General features: G+C 36.5%; 3 protein-coding genes and 1 long non-coding RNA gene across 4 annotated transcripts; 3 read left to right on the top strand and 1 right to left on the bottom strand.

The window, feature by feature from the left end:
• The first annotated feature begins 645 nt into the window (after window positions 1–645).
• Window positions 646–1745, top strand: LOC124460558 (Bloom syndrome protein homolog). The gene is made up of 2 exons (XM_047011596.1): window positions 646–1191; window positions 1719–1745. The coding sequence occupies exons 1-2, from the start codon at window positions 646–648 to the stop codon at window positions 1743–1745; spliced, it is 573 nt and encodes a 190-aa protein (XP_046867552.1).
• Window positions 1746–5870: 4125 nt separating this feature from the next.
• On the top strand, window positions 5871–6985 carry LOC124460516. The gene is made up of 3 exons (XR_006954429.1): window positions 5871–6203; window positions 6634–6864; window positions 6932–6985. It is a non-coding gene; the product is annotated as an uncharacterized LOC124460516 (long non-coding RNA).
• LOC6644600 (run domain Beclin-1-interacting and cysteine-rich domain-containing protein) lies at window positions 6368–9544 on the bottom strand. The gene is made up of 5 exons (XM_002067465.4): window positions 9330–9544; window positions 8360–9251; window positions 7153–8218; window positions 6919–7075; window positions 6368–6835 (listed from the first exon to the last, which is right to left on the bottom strand). Exons 1-5 carry the CDS (start codon window positions 9447–9449, stop codon window positions 6626–6628), a joined length of 2445 nt encoding a protein of 814 aa, XP_002067501.2. The 5' UTR covers window positions 9450–9544; the 3' UTR covers window positions 6368–6625.
• Window positions 9545–13459: 3915 nt separating this feature from the next.
• On the top strand, window positions 13460–15579 carry LOC6644599 (hexokinase type 2). The gene has a single exon (XM_002067464.4). The coding sequence runs from the start codon at window positions 13852–13854 to the stop codon at window positions 15457–15459; it is 1608 nt and encodes a 535-aa protein (XP_002067500.1). The 5' UTR covers window positions 13460–13851; the 3' UTR covers window positions 15460–15579.
• The last annotated feature ends 6429 nt before the right edge of the window (window positions 15580–22008 follow it).

Here is a 22008-nt window from a genome sequence, read left to right on the forward strand (position 1 = left end):
CAAGACGGAACGACCTTACGATATCATTCAGTGACGAAATGTACAATGAAGCATTGATTGCTATTGAGGATCTTTGCATTGTCATTGCGAATTTACCAATCAGTCATTTCGGTATGAGCTCACCAAATCGAAGTGCATCTCATTTAATTGACACAGATATGAATCGTGAACTGCAGTACAATTCTATTGAAATGGCAGCGATTGTTACTCGCAATGTTCCACTATTAAATGATGCACAAAAAGTAATTTACGACCGCATTATGGAGGGAGTTTCGGCAGGACAAGGGGGACTCTTTTTTTTGGATGCACCAGAACATTCCTTATTTCGTTACTTCTTGCCAAGATACGAGCAAAAAAAGGCATCGCATTAGCTGTTGCATCATCTGGCATTGCAGCTACTTTATTAGATGGAGGCAGAACAGCTCATTCGGCATTTAAGCTGCCACTGAATATTCAAAATAACCCAGATGCAGTTTGTAACATTAAAAAACAATCATCCATGGCCACTGTGCTGAAACAGTGTAAAATTATTATCTGGGATGAATGCACCATGGCACATAAGCATTCGCTGGAGGCATTGGATAGGACAATAAAAGATATAAAAAACAACGACAAACTATTTGGAGGCACTTTGTTTGAGGGCTTATGGAGGGAACTCCTAAATATCGATTTGCGCTAATGAAGAAGCAGAGCGGTCCAAAGGCTCTGGCCACCGTTTCGGATGGCGCATTATCTGGCAAGAATGATGGCAAATCGCAGTTGAGTGAAGTCCATGAGCGCTGTTACACAGATCTTCTGGATCTTTGCCGTACCATTGCTGCCCAACGAAACGTCACCATGGCCAGTATCATGAATATGCAGGCTCTCAAGGCCATGTCCGAGCAATTGCCCCTCACCGAGCAGGACATGTGCTCCATTCCGCACGTGACCAAGGCGAACTTCGACAAGTATGGCGCAAAACTATTGGAAATCACATGTAATTATGCTTCAGGTGATTTCAGACAAACACTTCCCGTTATTCCACGATCAACATACGCTGATGAAATTAATGCTTGCCTCAAATCGTCCCGACTGTGGCGTAATGTTGAACGAATACAACTGACGGTGAACGTGCGCGTTCAAACGCTTCAGGATCCATCCGCCGAAACTTTTTCGAAACAGCTATTAGATATTGGCAATGGGAAAGTTGCCGTACATGAAAATACTGGATCAATAAAATTACCAACCGGTTTTTGCACAATCGTCCACTCGCAAGATGTTCTCATCGACTGTATATTTCGCGATGTACACACACAATATATAAATCTTGAGTGGCTGGCAGAAAGAGCCATTTTAGCAGCGAAAAATGTGGACGTTCATGGATTAAATTTCAAGATACAACAATTGTTGCCAACAGACTCTGTGTCATACAAATCTGTTGATACAGTTTGCAATACTGTAAATTACCCAGTAGAATTTTTAAATTCCTTGGATTTGCCAGGCATGCCACCGCACCACTTACAATTGAAAGTAGGATCTCCGGTGATTTTGCTCCGTAACTTGAACCCACCACGGCTGTGCAATGGCACACGATTGGTTATTAAAAAATTAATGAAGAACGTGATTGAGGCCACCATTTTAAATGGCAAGTTTCAAGGTGAAAATATATTGTTGCCACGAATCCCCATGATTCCTACAGATGTGCCAATTGAATTCAAACGCATTCAATTCCCAATTAGATTGGCATTCGCGATGACAATCAATAAGTCGCAAGGCCAAACGTTGTCTGTATGTGGTTTAGATTTGGAAACACCATGCTTTTCCCACGGACAACTATATGTGGCATGTTCTCGCGTCGGGAAACCATCAAGTTTGTTTATATTGGCTAAAGATGGCCTAACAAAAAATATTGTGCACTCTATTGCGCTTAGCGAATAATCTGTATTTTTATTAACTGTCATTTTTAACAATAAATAAATCGTACTTCAGTTGTTTATAACGTTTTCGACTATAACTTCATCCCCATACACTTATAGTAACTTAGATATTAGATATTTGAAAAAGGCAAAACAACGTTTGCCGGGTCAGCTAGTACATATATAAAAATAAATACATATGAGTGTACAAATTTTATTTGGGCAAGTGGGAACGGGTAGAAGCTGGCGTGAGCCAGAATTCCCGGAATTAGGCTCTGAAGCCTATGTATGTATGCTGTAGGCATATACATATGTATGTGATACATCCATTCGTAGAAACAAATTCCGTTTAAATGATTTCGAAATGTGCATTTGAAATATAAAGCGCTTTAAAATAAAATTTTAATTCGATGAGGAAAATTTGAAGGAGAAAAATAGATGTTAACGCTGCTGAGCCAAGCACACGAATGAGACAAAGGCAAAAGATCTCCTTATACACCCGTGGGTTAAAGCCAAAACGATGAATAAGTAAAAAAAGTGTGGCTGTAGTTGTTCGAAAAACGACAGACCAAAAAAAATGCATGCCTGATTCGCATATTTAACCTGGTCACTTTTATGTTGAAAATCAATTGACAACTGAAAACTTGCATTTGCTCAAGTGTTAAGTTCAAGCGTTTAAACGGTTTCCCAGCATAAATCGAGAAACTATCATCAGATTCCATAAACCCCCGATTAATTGGTTTCGCATTATAAATCGGAAAACTAAGTACCGTTAAGGACACTAGCCATAAGACTAGAAAGCGGCTTTTTTCTATCGGTAAAAATTAAATAGGCATAACAAATAAATAAATCCTTGCCATAAAAAGAGGCCAAATAATGAAAAAAATAACCAAAAATAACGAGCAATCTTGCAAGGAGGTGGCGAGAGGAGGAAGCGCTAACGGCCATGCCCCTAGTTCTAAGGCCAAAGCGCCGAGGCGGCCACCAGGTCCGCTTCAGGAAGCTAATACAGACACTTTTGTGGCAAGAGGCGATTTTTGCGCTTGCACAATAAAAATAATGCGAAAACAATAAATGGTAATGAATACGCAGTTACTATTATCTGTGACCTGTCCAAATATCCAAAATCAATACCAATACCAAACAAAAGTGCAAAGATTACTGCCCAATAACCTTAACGTGCACGGCACAACGCCCAATATAATCCATGTGGATCATCATCCTCTTTTGCATTTCATTGATGGCAGTTCGATTTCTTCTATTAAAACTCTCAAGATATAACAAATAAAATTTTCGGCATGTTATTTCCGTTGCCCATCTTTAAAATATCTTTACCGGCAAGCTTACGAAATACTTCTCTATTTAAATATTTTTCCCGGTTTCCCGTCTAAAATATTTTTCCCGGTCTCCCGTTTAAAATATTCCCGTTTTAAAACGGGGAAGTTCCATTCGTAGAAACAAATTCCGTTTGAATGATTTCGAAATGTGCATTTGAAATATAAAGCGCTTTAAAATATAAAGCGTTTTAAAATAAAATTTTAATTCGATGAGGAAAATTTGAAGGAGAAAAATAGATGTTAACGCTGCTGAGCCAAGCACACGAATGAGACAAAGGCAAAAGATCTCCTTATACACCCGTGGGTTAAAGCCAAAACGATGAATAAGTAAAAAAAGTGTGGCTGTAGTTGTTCGAAAAACGACAGACCAAAAAAAATGCATGCCTGATTCGCATATTTAACCTGGTCACTTTTATGTTGAAAATCAATTGACAACTGAAAACTTGCATTTGCTCAAGTGTTAAGTTCAAGCGTTTAAACGGTTTCCCAGCATAAATCGAGAAACTATCATCAGATTCCATAAACCCCCGATTAATTGGTTTCGCATTATAAATCGGAAAACTAAGTACCGTTAAGGACACTAGCCATACGACTAGAAAGCGGCTTTTTTCTATCGGCAAAAATTAAATAGGCATAACAAATAAATAAATCCTTGCCATAAAAAGAGGCCAAATAATGAAAAAAATAACCAAAAATAACGAGCAATCTTGCAAGGAGGTGGCGAGAGGAGGAAGCGCTAACGGCCATGCCCCTAGTTCTAAGGCCAAAGCGCCGAGGCGGCCACCAGGTCCGCTTCAGGAAGCTAATACAGACACTTTTGTGGCAAGAGGCGATTTTTGCGCTTGCACAATAAAAATAATGCGAAAACAATAAATGGTAATGAATACGCAGTTACTATTATCTGTGACCTGTCCAAATATCCAAAATCAATACCAATACCAAACAAAAGTGCAAAGATTACTGCCCAATAATCTTAACGTGCACGGCACAACGCCCAATATAATCCATGTGGATCATCATCCTCTTTTGCATCTCATTGATGGCAGTTCGATTTCTTCTATTAAAACTCTCAAGATATAACAAATAAAATTTTCGGCATGTTATTTCCGTTGCCCATCTTTAAAATATCTTTACCGGCAAGCTTACGAAATACTTCTCTATTTAAATATTTTTCCCGGTTTCCCGTCTTAAATATTTTTCCCGGTCTCCCGTTTTAAATATTTTTCCCGGTTTCCCGTTTTAAATCGGGGAACTTCCATTCGTAGAAACAAATTCCGTTTAAATGATTTCGAATTGTGCATTTGGAATATAAAGCGTTTTAAAATATAAAGCGCTTTAAAATATAAAGCATTTGAAATATAAAGCGCTTTAAAATATAAAGCGCTTTAAATTGAAATTTCAATTCGATGAGGGAAATTTGAAGCAGAAAAATAGATGTTAACGCTGCTGAGTCAAGTAAATGAGTGACTAAAATGCAAAGGGCACATGCTGGATGAAGCAACACAAAATACGAAAAAACCAGTGTGGCTGTAGTTATTTACATTCACCATACGCGTGGCAAACTATCGATAGTCCGCGATAGTTTTTTTTATCAACAATCGATTGTGGATGATAGTTGCCACATTATAATTTGGGTTATGGCAAATAAACTTGCATCGATGGCAAACCAATAATTATTATAAAAAATTAGTATGAAAAATGGAACATTAAAATATTATGTAGCATATTTTAACTGCAATAAAATATTTAGTTGTAGTTTTAACTAATACCTTCCTAAGTACTGCCTCCTAAATTATGAAAGTAAAATGGGCCAGAAATATTGAAGAATTTAATCCAGGGTATGGTAATTGCCCAATATTTTCTCATTCCCCGACAGATTAATTAATCAGAATTAATTTTAATTTCTGGTCAACTTTATGTAGACAGAAGAAGGCACAATACTTAGATAGGTATGTATCTGTTCGCAGTACTTCAAATCGACTAGCGTATATACTAAACTAAACTCTTCAATTTGGTCAAATTAAAATTATCCTTTAGAATTGCCGGCTAAAAGCAACAAAGATTATTTTTAATACTGATGTTAACGGTGAACTTCTAATGAGTTAACAGAGAGCTTTGGATCAGCCTGCAGACAGAGAGCACTGCAAACGAAACGTTGGCGCCACCTAGCGTTTGTAGGTTTAAGCTTAATTTATTACTTTGTGCTTATTATATTCATTTATATATATTCATTTTCCATTCATCTTAATGTTCAAGAAAGTTGCTAAAAAGAAACACAAAATATAACATACAAAGAATTATCCTAATAGTCCAATTGCTATACATTATTATAAAGGATCAAGATCAAGATCTCTAAAAAATACTAAAAAAAAATGCTAAGGGTGCGAGTAAAAGTCCTAAGGGTGAGAGTAATAGTTCTAAAGGTGCGAGTAATAGTGCTAAGGGTGCGAGTAATAGTCCTAGGGGTGCGAGTAATAGTTCTAAAGGTGCGAGTAATAGTCCTAAGGGTGCGAGTAAAATAAAGGGATTTTTAGAGATATGCAGTAAGTGCAGACACGAACCTTAAATACGTGTTTAGACCAAGTTAGCAAGGACACAATTTGATAAGAAGAAAAACAAAAAACAAACTCGCTCAATCAAATGAAAACAATTAAAATTTGTTTACTGGGCTTTTCTTGGCGCGCCCGCCACATCAAAATTGTTTCTGTGACCGTGTTAAACACACCGTAGATATATGTATATATATAGTGAAATGGCAGAAAACACTTAAATACACATATCAAAATAAACATCCACCCACAGTAAATGAACAATAGCCAAACAACCAGCAACAGCTGACGCAATCTGATGCAACATTACACAATTGCAATTTCATCAAACATTGCAAACAACAAAACAAAAAACGCACAGTTTAAAAATTATAGCGAAACTGGTTTGTTCGCTTCAGCGGATATTACAAAAATTGCGAAATGTAAGGGCAAGCATTAAAATGCAAAGTGACTTTATACAGTTTTGCCATTTTTTTCGAATTTCCATTGTTCTGATTGAATATAAAGGAATAAAGATATTTATTTTTCTCCGTTTCAGTAATAAGCGTCTTCCAATTTTTAAATTGAAATTTTGAAGCCTTTTGCATTCTTTTTTATATAAAAAATAAATTGTTTTATTTATCAATAGTAAAATATGTAGATGTATATGTAGATGGATAATAAATATTTGTCTTATTTGATTAATAATAATATAAAATCAACATTATTTTGCTCGTTTTTGTTAGTTTTGCTCAATGCACATTGATTATGAGCCTGAGAGGTACATAAGATAATATTTCATAACAGTTTTTGATTCCTTTTTTTTCTTGTTTTTGGTAATTTACATGGTTTTGCATAATAAAATCTAAACAGATTCTATATATGTCATGTGTTTGGATTCCCATCGAGAACAACGCGTACAAGGGACATCCGGATGTAGTCGTTTGTGAAGTTTCCAGCAACTTTGATGCCAATAAATTCCACATTCACCGCATCGACGAATTTTACGATGCCAAGGATAAATGAGATTGTTGCTTCTACAATGCTCGCAGACAAAAGCACGACCAGTGCAGAGCTGAAAGTAGGAATAAGGATTGAATTCAGGTAAAAAAAATATCGAATTCATTCTTCTTTCTTTCTTTCTTTTCTCTTACTTACCACACAATTGTAGACATGCTTTTCGCTTAGTTCGATCAGTTCTTCAATAGATCTTGCCATACTGCCATTTTGAACATCAACCAAATCGCACATTGACCACAAATCGACACAATTTTGGGTAAGATGTTCTGGTATCACATTGAAAAAGGTTTGCTCTCTGTGGATAACAAAATAAAACAAAACCAACAAAGTTACAATTTTCTATTTCTATCTCGCTCTATGTCACACTCTTACCTGGTTGCAAAACGGCATTGTTTTATAAATTCATTAACTTGTCTCAGTTCAACGCGTCGACGAAATGCTAAACTCAATTGGCTATGCCCATATAATTGAGGATTTAGATCTCTAACATTAAATAAGGGAAATGTATACATTTGCTCAATTAAACGATAGGCAAATGTTGAAACTGGATAACAACGAAAGTCCCAGGATTGTAGAATTTTCGATGGAATTGCCGATATCTGTTGGCGATGACAGCCCGTGCATAAATATTTGCCCAGATAGGTGCAGTAGCGGAAATGATGTTGATATTGTCGCTCCACATTCATCCCACATCCGGCACAGCGATAGTGCTGAAGTTGCAGCAATTCGCTACGACTCAGGGGCGGATGTTCGGTGAAGATAATTTGTTGACGGGGCGGTGCCCAGGTTTTGGTGCCTCGTTGAAGGCTAGCACCACCACTACAACTAGAGATCTCGGGCATCGGAAGCAATTGCTGTGGTGTATCCTGATCCAATACCAGCCATTTAAGATGACCCACTTTGGGTAAATGCTGATCATTGAAACGAGATATTAGCTGCAGGCCCACAGCTTCGGCACTGCTTTGTCGGATATTGGAATATGATGATGATGCTAATGATGATGTTGCCCTTGGCTCCATACCATGACCGAATGGAATTGATGTTTTTGTCCATTTCATTTGCTCAATGGCTTGAATGCAGGCTTCTGATATGCGAAAATGATTATTCTCTTTCTCCAATTCGGTATTATTGTGCGCATATTGTGAGAATTGTAGAAATGTGGCCAAGGATTGTTCATCCATTTTGGAATTATTACTACCACTGGCCATACTACAATAAGAACTGGAATTGCTTTCACTACAATGGACAAGATTTGGCTGACCCAATATATCCAAGGGTTCACTTGTAGCAGTTGTTGTTGTGAGCCTGATAGGAGATGCAGCAGCGGCGGCGGCGGCGGCTTCATGAAGCATACTAACTCCCTCGAAAAGTGTTTGCTTCATATGTAATTTTCTGCCATTTACAGGTAAAAACGTATCCAATACACTGTCGCCTGCACCTGAGGGGGAAAAACCACATATAAATAGAGGAATTAGTCACACAAAATCTCTAATCCAAGTACATATATGCAAATGAGGCGATTCATTTTGTCTAATGAGTAATTAAACCACAAACTTTGTTCAACTCTTTATATACAAACCTTGATGCTGAATATTATCCTCACCAAGGCCACGTTGAAACCAGGTGGTATATTTATTATGTGTCCCAAAGAGATTTGATAGAAAATTATTCAATGGCGATGAATGCTTCAATGAAATAGCATCTTTTTCGCCCTCAACTGGTATATCTGCGGGTGGAGTGGTAGATTGATCTGTCCATATTTTAATATCATCACAATCGATTATCTCAATTCGTGTTGGCGAGCTGCTGCTGGAGCTGGCTCTGGAACTAGTGGATCTTGTGGTGGAGCTACTCTGATAGCTACCCGCTGATGTTGAGGGTTTGATGCTATCAATGGTATCTTTTGTTCGCGCTATACTAAATGTCTGAGAACGTCGACATTTGGCCCTGTGATCCTCTTCATCATGCAGCAGATTGGGCAAACTTTTCAGACGTCTTAGAAATCTTTGATTACGAACTGGAGCCTGCTCTGGCACTGCTTGTGGCTGTTGGTGCTCTTCTTCAAAGACCACTTTCAATCTTGGCGATATGCTAAAATTCGGTTGTGAGCTTGTGCGTCGATGGCGCAATTGTTTGTTCCTCTCCAATTGGCTGAGAAGATTTTTCTGGTTCAATTGAATGGCCAGTAAACAGACAAAAAGAGTCGTGCTAGGTCCTGTCTGATGGAGGAAGGCATTTGCCCTTTGATAATAGCATTCCATTAGTTCATTGTCAGCCACTAGATTCTGCAAACATTCAACCAGGCAGCGTGCCTGAAGGCAACGTGTGATCCAACTGTGGAAGAAGTCTCGCCTACTTTGACATTTCCCATGGACGAGGGTGGGGCCAGTGGAAACTTTTAGCTGTGAGGCCAACAGAAACTCAAAGTCATTGATCAGATGGTCCGTATCCGTTTCCTCGTTTTTTTCCGCCTACATAAATACATATACATATATCTATTATAGTGTTCTATATATGGAATGGATTGAATTCCAATTTATTAGACTCACCAGGCCATGTTCGAGAATCTGTGTGCAAATTTGTACTAGCAGCTCGAAGCACTCTTGACTTTTGGCCTGAAACCAATAATTGGTAACACGGCGAAGCTCTGTTAGCAGCCTTTCGACCATTGCTTATTGGCTGCATCTAAAAAAAATATTCTGTTTTGGTTTAATCAAACAGAGATCCAACATAATAACTTTTTGCAGAAACAACAAACAAACAACAAAAGTATCACAGTGTTGCCAGAAAGTAGCAAAATAGTAAATATAACGCACACGAAATAGAGATAAAGACAACCGGATACCCTTTAGGATTCGAATAAATAGTCTCGTGCGATGCAAAAACATTTACAACTCATGTATTATTGAAAATAATTATCATTATTTTCGAAATTGTCTTACTCAGCGTAATTCTTTAGTTAGTATTTTGCTACATATTTAAAAATAATACGCCCTCGCAGTTACTGGGTTCATGATACAAAAACAGCTATCTACATACAAATGTCAAATGCATTATGTTATCGATAACAGTGCGATCAATTTTACATTCCAAGGCGCCAAGTTCAAAGTTGTCTACGTCAGACGCAGATGCATGCGTCACAAATAGTTTGTTGCCCTTATATACATACATATGTATATGGATATGTGCATGTACATATGTAAAGTATAGCGATTGCCCCGACTGATGTACATCATTCTGCTTAGTAATCGGACTTGTTGATTATGGGACATTAAACACGTGCTAAGCATGCTTCATTAGCTTCGCCGTCTATTGATCAAGTTAATCAGCATAATTTGGGATTTCTTTGTAAAGTCGGGTGATCGGTTTTAATCTCACTTAATAATTATGATGAGTATGAGTTCAGGGCCCTAAATCCGACATGCATACAAACACAAACACATGTTTGTGAAACGTGAAATAATTCCAAGGCAAAAAAAAACCAGACGAGATTTTAACAACATACATACATATACATATGTATATGTATGTATGTCTGTATCTAGACGTTGCTTTTATCAGTAAATTGAGCAAGGGAAATGTCAAACCAAACCAGTTCACAATTTAACAGAAGAAATAGGAAAAAACCAAAAACATACAGCAAAACAAAACCAAAAATTGATAACCGACATAGTCGTACCCTTTTAATATATCTACATAGGGTCCTTTATTAAAATATTATTAAATTATTTATTAAAATATTAGTGTTAATGCCTATTCTTATATACTTTATATATGTATATACATATATAGGGTATCCGAAGAAACTTAAAGATAAAACTTGTTTCGCCTCTCAATACAATCTTTTAACTGTTATACTCTTTACGCCGCCCCAACTTTTTGACCTTGGAAATTAGCACTTCCTAGCCAATCTAACGAATTAACCAACCAGTCAAGGCTGAACCACGTTTCTTTGTTTTTATTTTTATTTTATTTCTCTGATGATATTTTCTCTATTTTGCGTTTTTTGTTAAACAAAAAATGTGTGTGTGTGAAATTCTGCTTTGCCAACGAATCACGTGAAGTTATTCACAGTTGCCAAAATGATGATTATAATTAATGGCTTTAGCTGCTGAAGGTCTTTGCTTTTTTCCCCTGCCCACGCTAATAACCAAAAATCGGGGTAAAAAAATGTATTTAAAAACGTATAGGAAACAAGAGAAATTTCCACAAATTTTCCATTTAGTCGGTGGCGTCGGTGGTGCTGGTATTGCTGTTGCGTTGTTGCTGCTGCTGCTCCTGCTGCTTATATATTTTATTGACCCCTTGGACTTGGACTGAGTTTCACAAGTTTTGGTACCATTCGACGTCATCATTATTGACGTCACAGCGTCACCAGGTGGCAACACCCACTCAAAGAACACCCACACACAAAAGTACACACACACGCAAACATACACGTGCAATAAAAGCTCAAAACAAAATCAATTATTTTGTATGTAGACACTCTTAACCTATACATTCACAACAACATACATACATACATATGTATGTACATATAAACCAGGGGCGAGCCCCCAAAACTGGCTTCCCAAAACGAAGAAGAAGAAGTAGAGGAGGCAGAAAAAAACACGCGCCAAGCTAAAAGAAAAAAAAAGAGAAAAAGTGCCGTTTTTGGTATAACAGTTGAAGGTGACACAGGATAAGCCTTCAAGGTAGCACAGTTTTCTCTCTGTGTATGTGTGTGTGTGAGTGTGCAAATGAAAGGCGTGGTTCTGAACCAGTTTTGCTCTTCCCTCCATTGCTAGTAATTTGTAAATACATTTTCTTTTCATCATTCATTTGAAATTTGCCGTAATGCACTTGAAATTCAGTATAAGCTGACTCATCATACGATTGCAACTACCTACTACAGAAATCGAATTACGAAAAAAAAAAATCGAATCCCCTCTCCCTCTCGCTTGCTGGCCTAATCACATTGATAAGACTTTTCCACCCCCTTCTTACTAATATTGTACGACTAGACGAGCCCGCCCACGCCCACAAACCAATACATATGTACTTAAACACACAAACTGTTCAGCAATTTCCGCTGTGAATAGAAATAGCTAATGTTTAAGAGAGAGAGAGAGAGAGAAAATTATAATTTAAAAATTTATAGTTTCTTGAATATGTATTGTGTATAGTATTTTCAAAATCCATTTTCCAAGAGGCTCGCCCCTACATGTACATGCATTAAACAGAAGAAAAACAACTGCATTCCAATTTTGCCACAACTTTTGTGAAATAATTCAAAACTGAAATGAAATGAACAAAAAAAAATCCAATAAACACCTATACAAAAACAAAATTCCATTGAACTGGGCAATGGTGAACGAACGAACCAAATTGAGCGCGTGTGATAGAGGGGATTGGGGGGCCTGGTGTCGGGCGGGGTGAGAGACAAATATAAGAAGAGGCAAAGAGCGTCACGTCGACGTCGCACGTAGCAGGCCAAAAAATTGAGGCCTGAAAACGGTTGGCAAGACGAGCCCCACGAACGCCAAGGCGAGGACTTTAGAGAGAGACAAAAGTCAGAGAGAGAGAGAGAGAGAGAGAGGGAACAAAAGAGCGGGTGAGGTAAAGAGATTGAAGCTGACTTTTTAGTAATGGAATGGTGTGTTGTGTTGGGGCGGGGGGTGGTTTCTATGTAAACTAAGCCAGCGCATACATACATACATACACAGCTGTATTCACAACTGTTATACGTTTTACCAACTATGGAAGCAACACACGCACACACACGCATTGAGAAATAGAAAGAGAGGAAGCTGCTGGGCTAACCAAACAGTCCAAAGGCAAATTATGTGTGTAATAACATTATTATAACCGACATACAGATGCTCTTCATCCAATTGGAAAACAATATAAAATAAAGTGTTGACACTATGATTTGTTGTTGTTTAAACATTTATTAACTATTTTAACTAGCATTGCACAAACAATTCTAGCATCTTTTTAAGTTTTGGTGTGCCAAGCATTGACATTTCCATGGGAACCTTCTAATAAAGGGTATAAGCACAATATGAATTTTGCTGACGACAACAAAATTCAAAGGCGCGCACACACACACCTGCGCTCTCAAGAGAGCTGTATGTGTATGACGCCTGCTATGCCTACTCCAGTTGAGTTTATGCGGGAACAATTTAAGATAAAGAAAACTAAAAAATTGTTAGTAAAGTTAGAGATGTCATTTGATTAGTTTTTTTGGGATGATAGTGCATATTAAATAAAATTCAATGGTACATAGGCCAAAGTCTAACTGATTGTTTATCGTTGTGTTAAAGTTTTCGTGACATTTCTCAGCACAGCACACACAGACAAAAAATTACGATAAGCCACTACGCATAAACAAGTTCATGGACTTAACTCATTCATGGCATAGGTTCTCTCTCTATCAGTCTCTCTTGGTTTTGGGTTTTTTGCACTCTCTTTTTCTCCCTCCGGTTTGACTCTCTTTGCGCCATAACGGCAATATACAGAACCAAAAGCCAGCCAGCCAGCCCCCCAAATTTAATTGTCAATTTTGACCTTCAAGGTTCCTTCAAAGTACACGGCCAGAGCAGCGCAGAGCAGAGCGACGCCAGCGTTAACATGAAACAACGCCAACGCCAGCGTTCTCCAAAGCGACGACGTCAACGAGCGAGCGTTTCGCAGTGAGTGGAAATAATTCCGTTACAAACTTTTCACAGAGACGGACGCGTAGCGGACAAAAATAAAACAGAAACCGAAAACAGAAACAGAGAAATACAAAACGGAAAGCGAAACGCGTGCAATAATATAAAATAAAATAAAAATACCGAAATCGCGAGTGAGACTAAAAAAAAATCCACATACAAAATAAATACTACTACAAGCACATTCATACTGCAACCGCCGTCTACGTTATCTATTCCTTATACGTTTTTGTTTTTTTTTGCTGTGGACTAACTGCCAAAAACAATATCAAAAGAAAAAGAAAGAAAGAAAGAAACGAAAAGAAAAGAAAAGAACCGCTAAAAACTCAACACATTTGAAACTATTGAAGAACCACTCAAGACTAGACACATAGACATGGACCAGGAGCTGAACGGCGCCATGAGCAGTGTCTCTATAAATAGCAATGGACTAGCCACAAAACCACATCTGAATGGCCACAACAACACCAACACTAGCACTAGCACCAACAACAACAGCAGCAGCAACAACAGTAAAGACGAAACGGACAATGTGCGACGTAAAGCTACAACGACAACAGCGCCGACGACGACAAATGCATCTCCTGCATCAACTACAGTCATCCAAACATCATCAGCCAGTGCAGCGGAGAAAAAGAAAATGGTCTACGAGTTATGTCAGCAGCTGTTATTAACGGATGAGCAGATCCAAGAGCTCTGTTATCGCATATTGCATGAAGTGAGACGCGGCCTGGCCAAGGATACGCATCCCAAGGCGAATGTGAAATGCTTTGTCACGTATGTACAGGATTTACCCAATGGCAATGAGAGGGGTAAATTTTTGGCCTTGGATTTGGGTGGCACCAATTTCCGGGTGCTCCTTATCCATTTGCAAGAGAACAATGATTTTCAAATGGAATCACGCATCTATGCCATACCGCAACATATAATGATTGGATCGGGTATACAGCTATTCGATCATATTGCCGAATGTCTATCGAATTTCATGGCCGAGCATAATGTGTATGCCGAACGTTTGCCATTGGGTTTCACCTTTTCGTTTCCATTGCGTCAGCTGGGCCTGACCAAGGGTCTACTGGAAACATGGACCAAGGGCTTCAATTGTGCCGGCGTTGTCAATGAGGATGTTGTCCAATTGCTAAAGGATGCCATTGCCCGACGCGGTGATGTCCAAATCGATGTGTGCGCCATATTGAATGATACCACTGGAACCCTAATGAGTTGCGCCTGGAAGAATCACAATTGTAAAATTGGTCTAATTGTTGGTACCGGTTCGAATGCCTGCTACGTTGAACGTGTCGAGGATGCCGAACTGTTTGATGTCCAAGATAATCATAAGCCCCATGTTCTCATCAATACGGAATGGGGTGCTTTCGGTGATAATGGAGCATTGGATTTTGTACGGACCGAATTTGATCGTGATATCGATATGCATAGCATCAATCCGGGCAAGCAGACATTCGAGAAGATGATATCCGGCATGTATATGGGTGAATTGGTACGTCTAGTTCTTGTTAAAATGACAAAAGCCGGCATTCTGTTCAATGGCCAGGATTCGGAAGTCCTAAACACCCGCGGACTGTTCTTCACCAAATACGTTAGCGAAATTGAGGCCGATGAGCCCGGTAATTTTACCAATTGCCGTTTGGTATTAGAGGAGCTGGGACTCAATAATGCCACCGATGGTGATTGTGCCAATGTCCGTTATATATGCGAATGCGTATCGAAACGTGCCGCACATTTGGTATCAGCTGGCATCGCCACATTGATCAACAAAATGGATGAGCCCCATACAACAGTCGGTGTAGATGGTAGTGTATATCGTTTTCATCCAAAATTCCATAATCTGATGGTTGAGAAGATAACGCAATTGATTAAGCCCGGCATTACGTTCGATCTGATGTTATCAGAGGATGGTTCCGGACGTGGGGCGGCCTTGGTGGCCGCTGTTGCCTGTCGAGAGGATGTAGTCAATAGCAAATAGAAAGAAAGAAGTGATGAATGAATGAATGTTAATGATGATGATGATGATGATGGAGAGATAACATAATAATGTATGAAAAATGGAATGAATGGAATGGAAAGCATTGTTTCCAAAATGTTACGCCCGCTTCTTAGTATTTCTTAATTATCTATTTTGTTATATCATACACACACACACATATACACAAACACATACAAATCTCTCTCTCTCTCTCACTATATCAAAATTATGTAGGAAAATTAAACAAAACAAAAAAAAAAAACAAAGAAAAACCAAAATTTAAGACAAATTTTTTTTTGTTCGGTTCTTGTAATTTAATTTTTCACATATATATAAATATGTATAAATAAATTTTTTTTTTGCGTTTTTTGAGAGAGCGCACTAGGGAGAGAAACTGTTATACTACTACTACTACTACTACTGCTAAAAAAGAAATGGAAAGGAAAGAAAGAAAGAAGAAAAAAAAAAACTGTGCTACAAGCAAAAAAATGTCCCTCCCCAGCCTCCCCCCAAAAACCCGTTCCCGACCCTCCAATATCATCAGGAAATCGCACACATTGTTAAAGCAAAAAAGAGAATCCTATATATATATATATATATACTTTAGGATAATTCTGCGCGCAAACCAGCCAGGATATATACACTTTTTTTTTGTAATTGTAAATGTTTATAGTTATATATATATATATATACACATACATGTATGATAAATATATTTGCCTAATTATTTTTATTTTCCTTTGTATTCCCCTTTTCCCCTGTGTCCCACCCCACCCACATTTATTTTTGGCTCTTTAATGTCTTTTTATTAGTTTCTTCTAATTATTATTATTATTATTTTTTTTTGTTATTAACATTTAAGCTGGCCAAGAGCTATTATTTATGTATTTGTATATTTGCCTAGTTTATAGAGTTTAGTTTTTATTGTAGTTTCTAAAAACAAAAAATTAAGATGAAAAAACACAGAAAAAGAGAAAAAAACAAAAAATAAGAATGAAAATGTGTTAAAAAACTTACCCTCCTCCCTTTTAATTATACGAAGATAAAAAACAACAACAAAAAAACCTTACTTATTGTTTAAAAACGACACGAAAAAGAGAGACAAGAGAGTATAAGAGAAAGAAGAAGAAAGAAACCCAAAATCAAAGCAAATAAAATTTGTTCTTAATTGATCATTATAAAAAAAAATACAAAACAAAAAAAAAGCGTTCGATTGTATTTGAACTGAAATTATTTAGTTTTTTTTTCAACTATTATCGATTATTTTATTGCAGTTTTTTTGGCGGGCCCAAAGCATATAAAAAGCGAAAAAGAAATTAACGATTTTTTAGCCAACAAAAGCCTATGAAAAAAAAGAGTAAACAAATATTTAAAGCAAACAAAAAAAGACGAAAAAAGTGTTTCTATTTTTCAAAGAAAATGTTACAACAACTACTATAAAGAAAAAAAAAAACAAAATGAAGAAAACTCTGGTTATCAAAAAGAAAAAAAAACGAAATGATATGAAAATCAAATGAAAACAAAATAAAAACAAACACCTAACTGAATAATGAAATGGAATTTAGTCAAAGGAAATCCACAAATAAAAATGACAAAAAAAAAGCAGAACTAAAAATTTCAAACTTTGGTATGCGTTCATTTGTTTTTCGTTAGATATTTCTGAAAAAAAAGTTAATGGGAAGGCTCTTTACTTTAATAACGGTTAACCATTATGGTAAGTATTTTGGTTTCGGTATACCGAAATGAACAGTTCTCCTTTTTTTAGAAATCTATGAATCTATTTCTAGATGTTGGTAACCCTAAAATGAGTCGTTGAATAAAAAAGGAACACTCTAAAGCCAAATTACCGTTACTTACTACTATTTCTAGATGTTGGTAACCCTAAAATGAGACGTAAAATAAAATATGAACACTCTAAACTAAAATTACCGTTACTACTGAGTTCGATACCGAAATCTATGGCAAATGTTATATAGATTCTATATATCTATACGACCTCAAACTAGATTTGTAATTAATTAGCTTCTTAAAATTTTGAATTTCATTTGGGTGAAATATTCCTAGACATTTTTCTTATCCTTAGATCCGATTTGGATTCGACAAGTCTTTAAAAATTTCTGCTTGATCGTTAAAAAAAATATACCATTACCGGTGGATGGTTTCAGGGGGTTCTCGATCCGTCCCTGATTATTACATACTGAAGCTGAAGTTCATTTATCCGATTTTAATGCATATCGTTCGACGGGGGGAATTCAATTCACTTTGAAAATAATATTTCAGTATTAAAGTTTATCTTTAAAATCTTCCTCTATATATTCACTTATTGGTTAATTAACTTAAAATTGTAAGGGCATATTAATTTCGTTGAGTTATTTTCGTGAAGAAAAGTTCAAAATCGAATGACAATCAATTGTTATAGACTAAATTTTCTTTCCCTATATGAAAGCTATACAATCGAAATTTGTGTGTGTCTTCATCCCCCCCTTCCTGTTCCACCACCCTACCCTCCCTTCCTCAATCGCAATCATCCATTTATTTAAATTGAATCATTTGTTGATTGAGCTATATACATACATATATATACATACATACTCTCTATAGAGACGATATTATATGAAAGGAAGGGAGGAAAAGGGGAAGGGGACTAAATTGTCGCTCGTGCATTTGTCTGCTGAACAAAAAAAAAAGTTTATTGATATTTGTTTTTCCATTAAGTTTCATTTAGACATAGAGACAGACTGTCAGACAGTCGGACAGACTGCACGGCAGACGTTCGAGTAAAATTGAGATGGCAAAGTCAATCAAACGGCGATCGGGTTTTGAATCGGGGAACGATCGGGAGAGAGATTTAAGTTCCGCGAAAGTTGTTTTTAGAATTTCATACTAAAGCCAGGCCAGGCCACATGTAAATTCCCATTCTCATTCTCGTTTTGTGGCTTTCGGCTGATTGTTGTTGTTGTTGTTATTGTATAAGTCTGTGTTTATACAAATAGAATGCATTATATACTATATATAAATTTATACAAAATGGCCCGATCACGTTTCCATTGAGACAGACAAACAATTTGAATATCAAATGCAATAAAATGCAAATGGACAAAGCACAGAAAAAAAAAATCCCTACCCTAAGTACACACAAAAAAAAAAAAAATAATAATAATAATAAAACTGACCAAACTTTAATGGGGGAAAATAAAAAATTAATTCAAGTCAAGTTGGACGATTTTAGATTATGATAATTGCATCATCATCATCATCAGACAATCAGTCACTCAGTCACTTAGTCATAAGGTTTACCCCCTTTTTATTTAGTTTCATTCAGCTCTAATTCGACTTTTCAATACCCTTTGATCAAAAATGACACATTTGATTTCACCTCAAATAAATTTTCTGTAAAGTATATCATAAAAGTGTAAGGGGTATAACTTTTGCCCGTTTTATCTGTATAAGTACATATGTATATTATGCATGTACATCATTTGGAAATTCATTTCAAGGCTTTTCCAAATTTTTTTGGCAAAACCCAAACTCTTATTTCAGCTCCCTTCACACAAATTGCCTGGGAATTTCTCAAAAAATGATCACCCAATTTGTTAAATGATTTTATAAAATTACCGCTTAATCATATTGAATCTTTTGTTCTGGCTTAATATGCATACTTCATGAGCTTTTTATGTTTTTGTTTATATAATTTACGACACTTTGCAAGCCAAAAAAAGAAAAACCCAAGGAACTAAATACAAGGATAAAGAAGTTGAAAACTTAATGATTAAAAGACTATTTAAGTACCTCAAAAGCATGTTGTCATAGCTATTAAGAATAGATAGATGTCTATAAATGTTATCGCATTTAATTGGATTGAGAAATTTGTAGTAAAAAAGGATACAAAGCCTACAAAGGCGTAGCCAAAAATTCAATTCAGGGGAGGTGCAGAAATTCTTAAACTTAATTTTTGTTAAAAAAAACTATGATTTAAGTTTCAAAAGAAAAGCCAAATAGAACTTTAGCTTTAAATGAATTATTCGTGCAAAAAATTTAACAAAATTTTATCTTAAATTGAATGAATCCCCAAAAAAATGTGTAATATTCCTCCCATCCGCCACACCTATGCCCTTGAAGCAAGAGGATTCTACATAGAGTTGCATTAGCATCTGCTAAAAGATCTGGGAATCTGATCTGAATTTCTTATTCATCTTGCTATTTGTCGCCTTGCCCACTCTTCCTTTCTTGTCGGGGTCCAATATCAAAAAGTCGAGATTAATGTAAAGATTAATGCCATTAGAGAGTCATAGAGTCATCTTCTTCTTAAATGCTACACATAATTTTAAACGAATATCCCATTAATCTTAATATTTTTTGGTCCCATTCAAGAAATCGCCCACACGGCGTATGATAATGTTTTTTTTTTTTCCTGCGATGGCCACCTGCGTCAGACCCACGAAAATGACACTATTTTCTCTTTTCTTTTTGTGTTTAGTGGTTGTTATTGTTAATCCTGCCCCCAGAGCACTTCTCTCTCTTCCCCTTTTGCCACTAGCACTGAAATAAATAAAAATAAATACTTTTTAACATTTGTCGAGCTTTGACATTTTTTATGCCGAATTTTTGCGTTAATTTTGCGGCAATTTTACAAATATGCTTTTGTTGTTGTTGCCGAAATAAATATCTAAATTTAACATAAATACTAAACCAAAAAACACAAAATAAATGAAATGAAGACCAAAGCGAAAAAAAAACACAGAAAATAGTTTTATTTTTATTGTTGTTATTGAAAACAAAATACGCAATAAAAAAATTTGCCAAACTAAAATCAAGAGAAATTGTGTGGGTGGGAGGGCGTTAGGTAGATGTTGTTGATTGAACGAGAAAGAGAGAGAGGCTGAGAGAGAGTGCAACTCAGTTAGAGAGAGCGCGTCATCTCTTTGAAGGGCGACAAAGCGACAGCCCCCTTTTAAATGGATGCTTAGTGATCCCAAAGAAATCAGCGGAAAAGGCTAGAAACAAAAAAAACGGCTGAATTGTCAAAGAGAAAGCCAGACAAAAAAGATGAAACTAAATGTGATAAATCTAAGCTATATTTTGAATGTTTTGGAATTCTATAATAGATTAAGTTTACTTCTTTCTGCCTACTAAATTTCCACAGTTTGACCGTTTTTAATTAAAGTAGCAGCTGTCGTATGCGTAATGCAAATAACGTATACGACAAGTGAGCCAGTGAAAGCATTCTTAAGTGAATCACTTGGAATTTAACTGAGCAATATAATAAATATGTGAGCTTAGACATGTACGAGAGATCCAAATGGAATCTAGAAAAAGTATAACAAATCCTCTAAAACAAAATCCTGCCTACATCCATGGCTTTGCCACCCACAACTGAAGCCCCTAGAACACCCACTCATAAACTTGTCGTTGTAATTTGACAGTTGACAGTTAACAAATTGTTTCTCTCTCTCTCTTTCTCTTTGTCGTTCTCTTTCTTACACTCTCTCTCTCTCTCTCTCTCGCTCTTTTTATCTGCTCATTCTTGTTGTTATGCAAATGCTAAACGGCAATTGCAACTTTCGAAAGTGTGAAATGTGGAAATGCAAGGCAAGAAAAACAGAAAAACAGAAAGAAAAGGCAAAAACGAAAAGCAAATCATGTGAGTGTGCCATGAAAACTAACAAAAGCAAAAACAACTTCTCTACTTGAAACAGAAGCGTACCAGAAGAATTGACAAATTCTAAAAAAGGGATCAATGCGACGATCGTCACGTGTCACGCACGGAAATGCAAAAACACTAACGTGAATTTTCAAAAAATATCGCCAAGTTTTTTAACTAATTCTGATGGGTGAAGATATTCACCCATTTTAAATTTTCCCCTCCTATTGAAAGCTAAGCCCCTGTAACTCTTATTTGGATCTCACACAAAAGAACCAACAAGTTTCTGTTGCCATTTGTTTGAATTCTGTAATGTCAGACAACTTGGCGGAATTGACAAAGAAACCCAAAAAGGTGCCTCAACAGCTGTGTCTATGATTTCTCTGTGGCAATAATGACGACTCTAAATACTAGTTATCGGTCGGAAAGAAACACACACAAACATACCTATATATAAATCTTTGCATGTATGTATGTATATATGTCTAGTCGGCAGCAAACTTGTTTACAATATTACAAAATATTTGCAAATATTTCTGGTTAATTGCAAAAAAAAAGTAAATTGTACAGCAAAAATTTACAGGAAGAAGTTAAAGAGACATCTGGTTTGAATTCGGTTTCAGTTAAGTACAGACCAAACAGTGGCGTATCCTCAGGAGGGGCACAAAATGAGGGGCAAATTACCCCATAAAATTCTCGAAAAAATTGAGCTAGATACTTTAGTGAACCAAATGACAAATTTGACACTAACTAACTTTATAAGCGATCGTCAATATGGCGACAATCAAAATGGCGATATGCAAAATGGCGCATGATCTATTCAAATGATTTTATACCCATGAAAAACTTTTAAGACAGAACTCAAGTGATTTATAGCAATATATAGTAATTAGAAATGCAATTTGATA

The sequence above is a fragment of the Drosophila willistoni genome (genome assembly GCF_018902025.1).
Source record: "Drosophila willistoni isolate 14030-0811.24 chromosome XL unlocalized genomic scaffold, UCI_dwil_1.1 Seg142, whole genome shotgun sequence".
Lineage (NCBI taxonomy): Eukaryota > Metazoa > Arthropoda > Insecta > Diptera > Drosophilidae > Drosophila > Drosophila willistoni.

Coding starts and splice junctions, on each gene's coding strand:
- LOC124460558 (XM_047011596.1), top strand. CDS start 646: ATGGAGGGAACTCCTAAATATCGATTTGCGCTAATGAAGAAGCAGAGC. Junction 1,192..1,718: donor TTGGCAATGGGAAAGTTGCC/GTACATGAAAAT, acceptor ATTCCCAATTAG/ATTGGCATTCGCGATGACAA.
- LOC6644600 (XM_002067465.4), bottom strand. CDS start 9,449: ATGGTCGAAAGGCTGCTAACAGAGCTTCGCCGTGTTACCAATTATTGG. Junction 9,252..9,329: donor AGATTCTCGAACATGGCCTG/GTGAGTCTAATA, acceptor GTATTTATGTAG/GCGGAAAAAAACGAGGAAAC. Junction 8,219..8,359: donor GGATAATATTCAGCATCAAG/GTTTGTATATAA, acceptor TTTCCCCCTCAG/GTGCAGGCGACAGTGTATTG.
- LOC6644599 (XM_002067464.4), top strand. CDS start 13,852: ATGGACCAGGAGCTGAACGGCGCCATGAGCAGTGTCTCTATAAATAGC.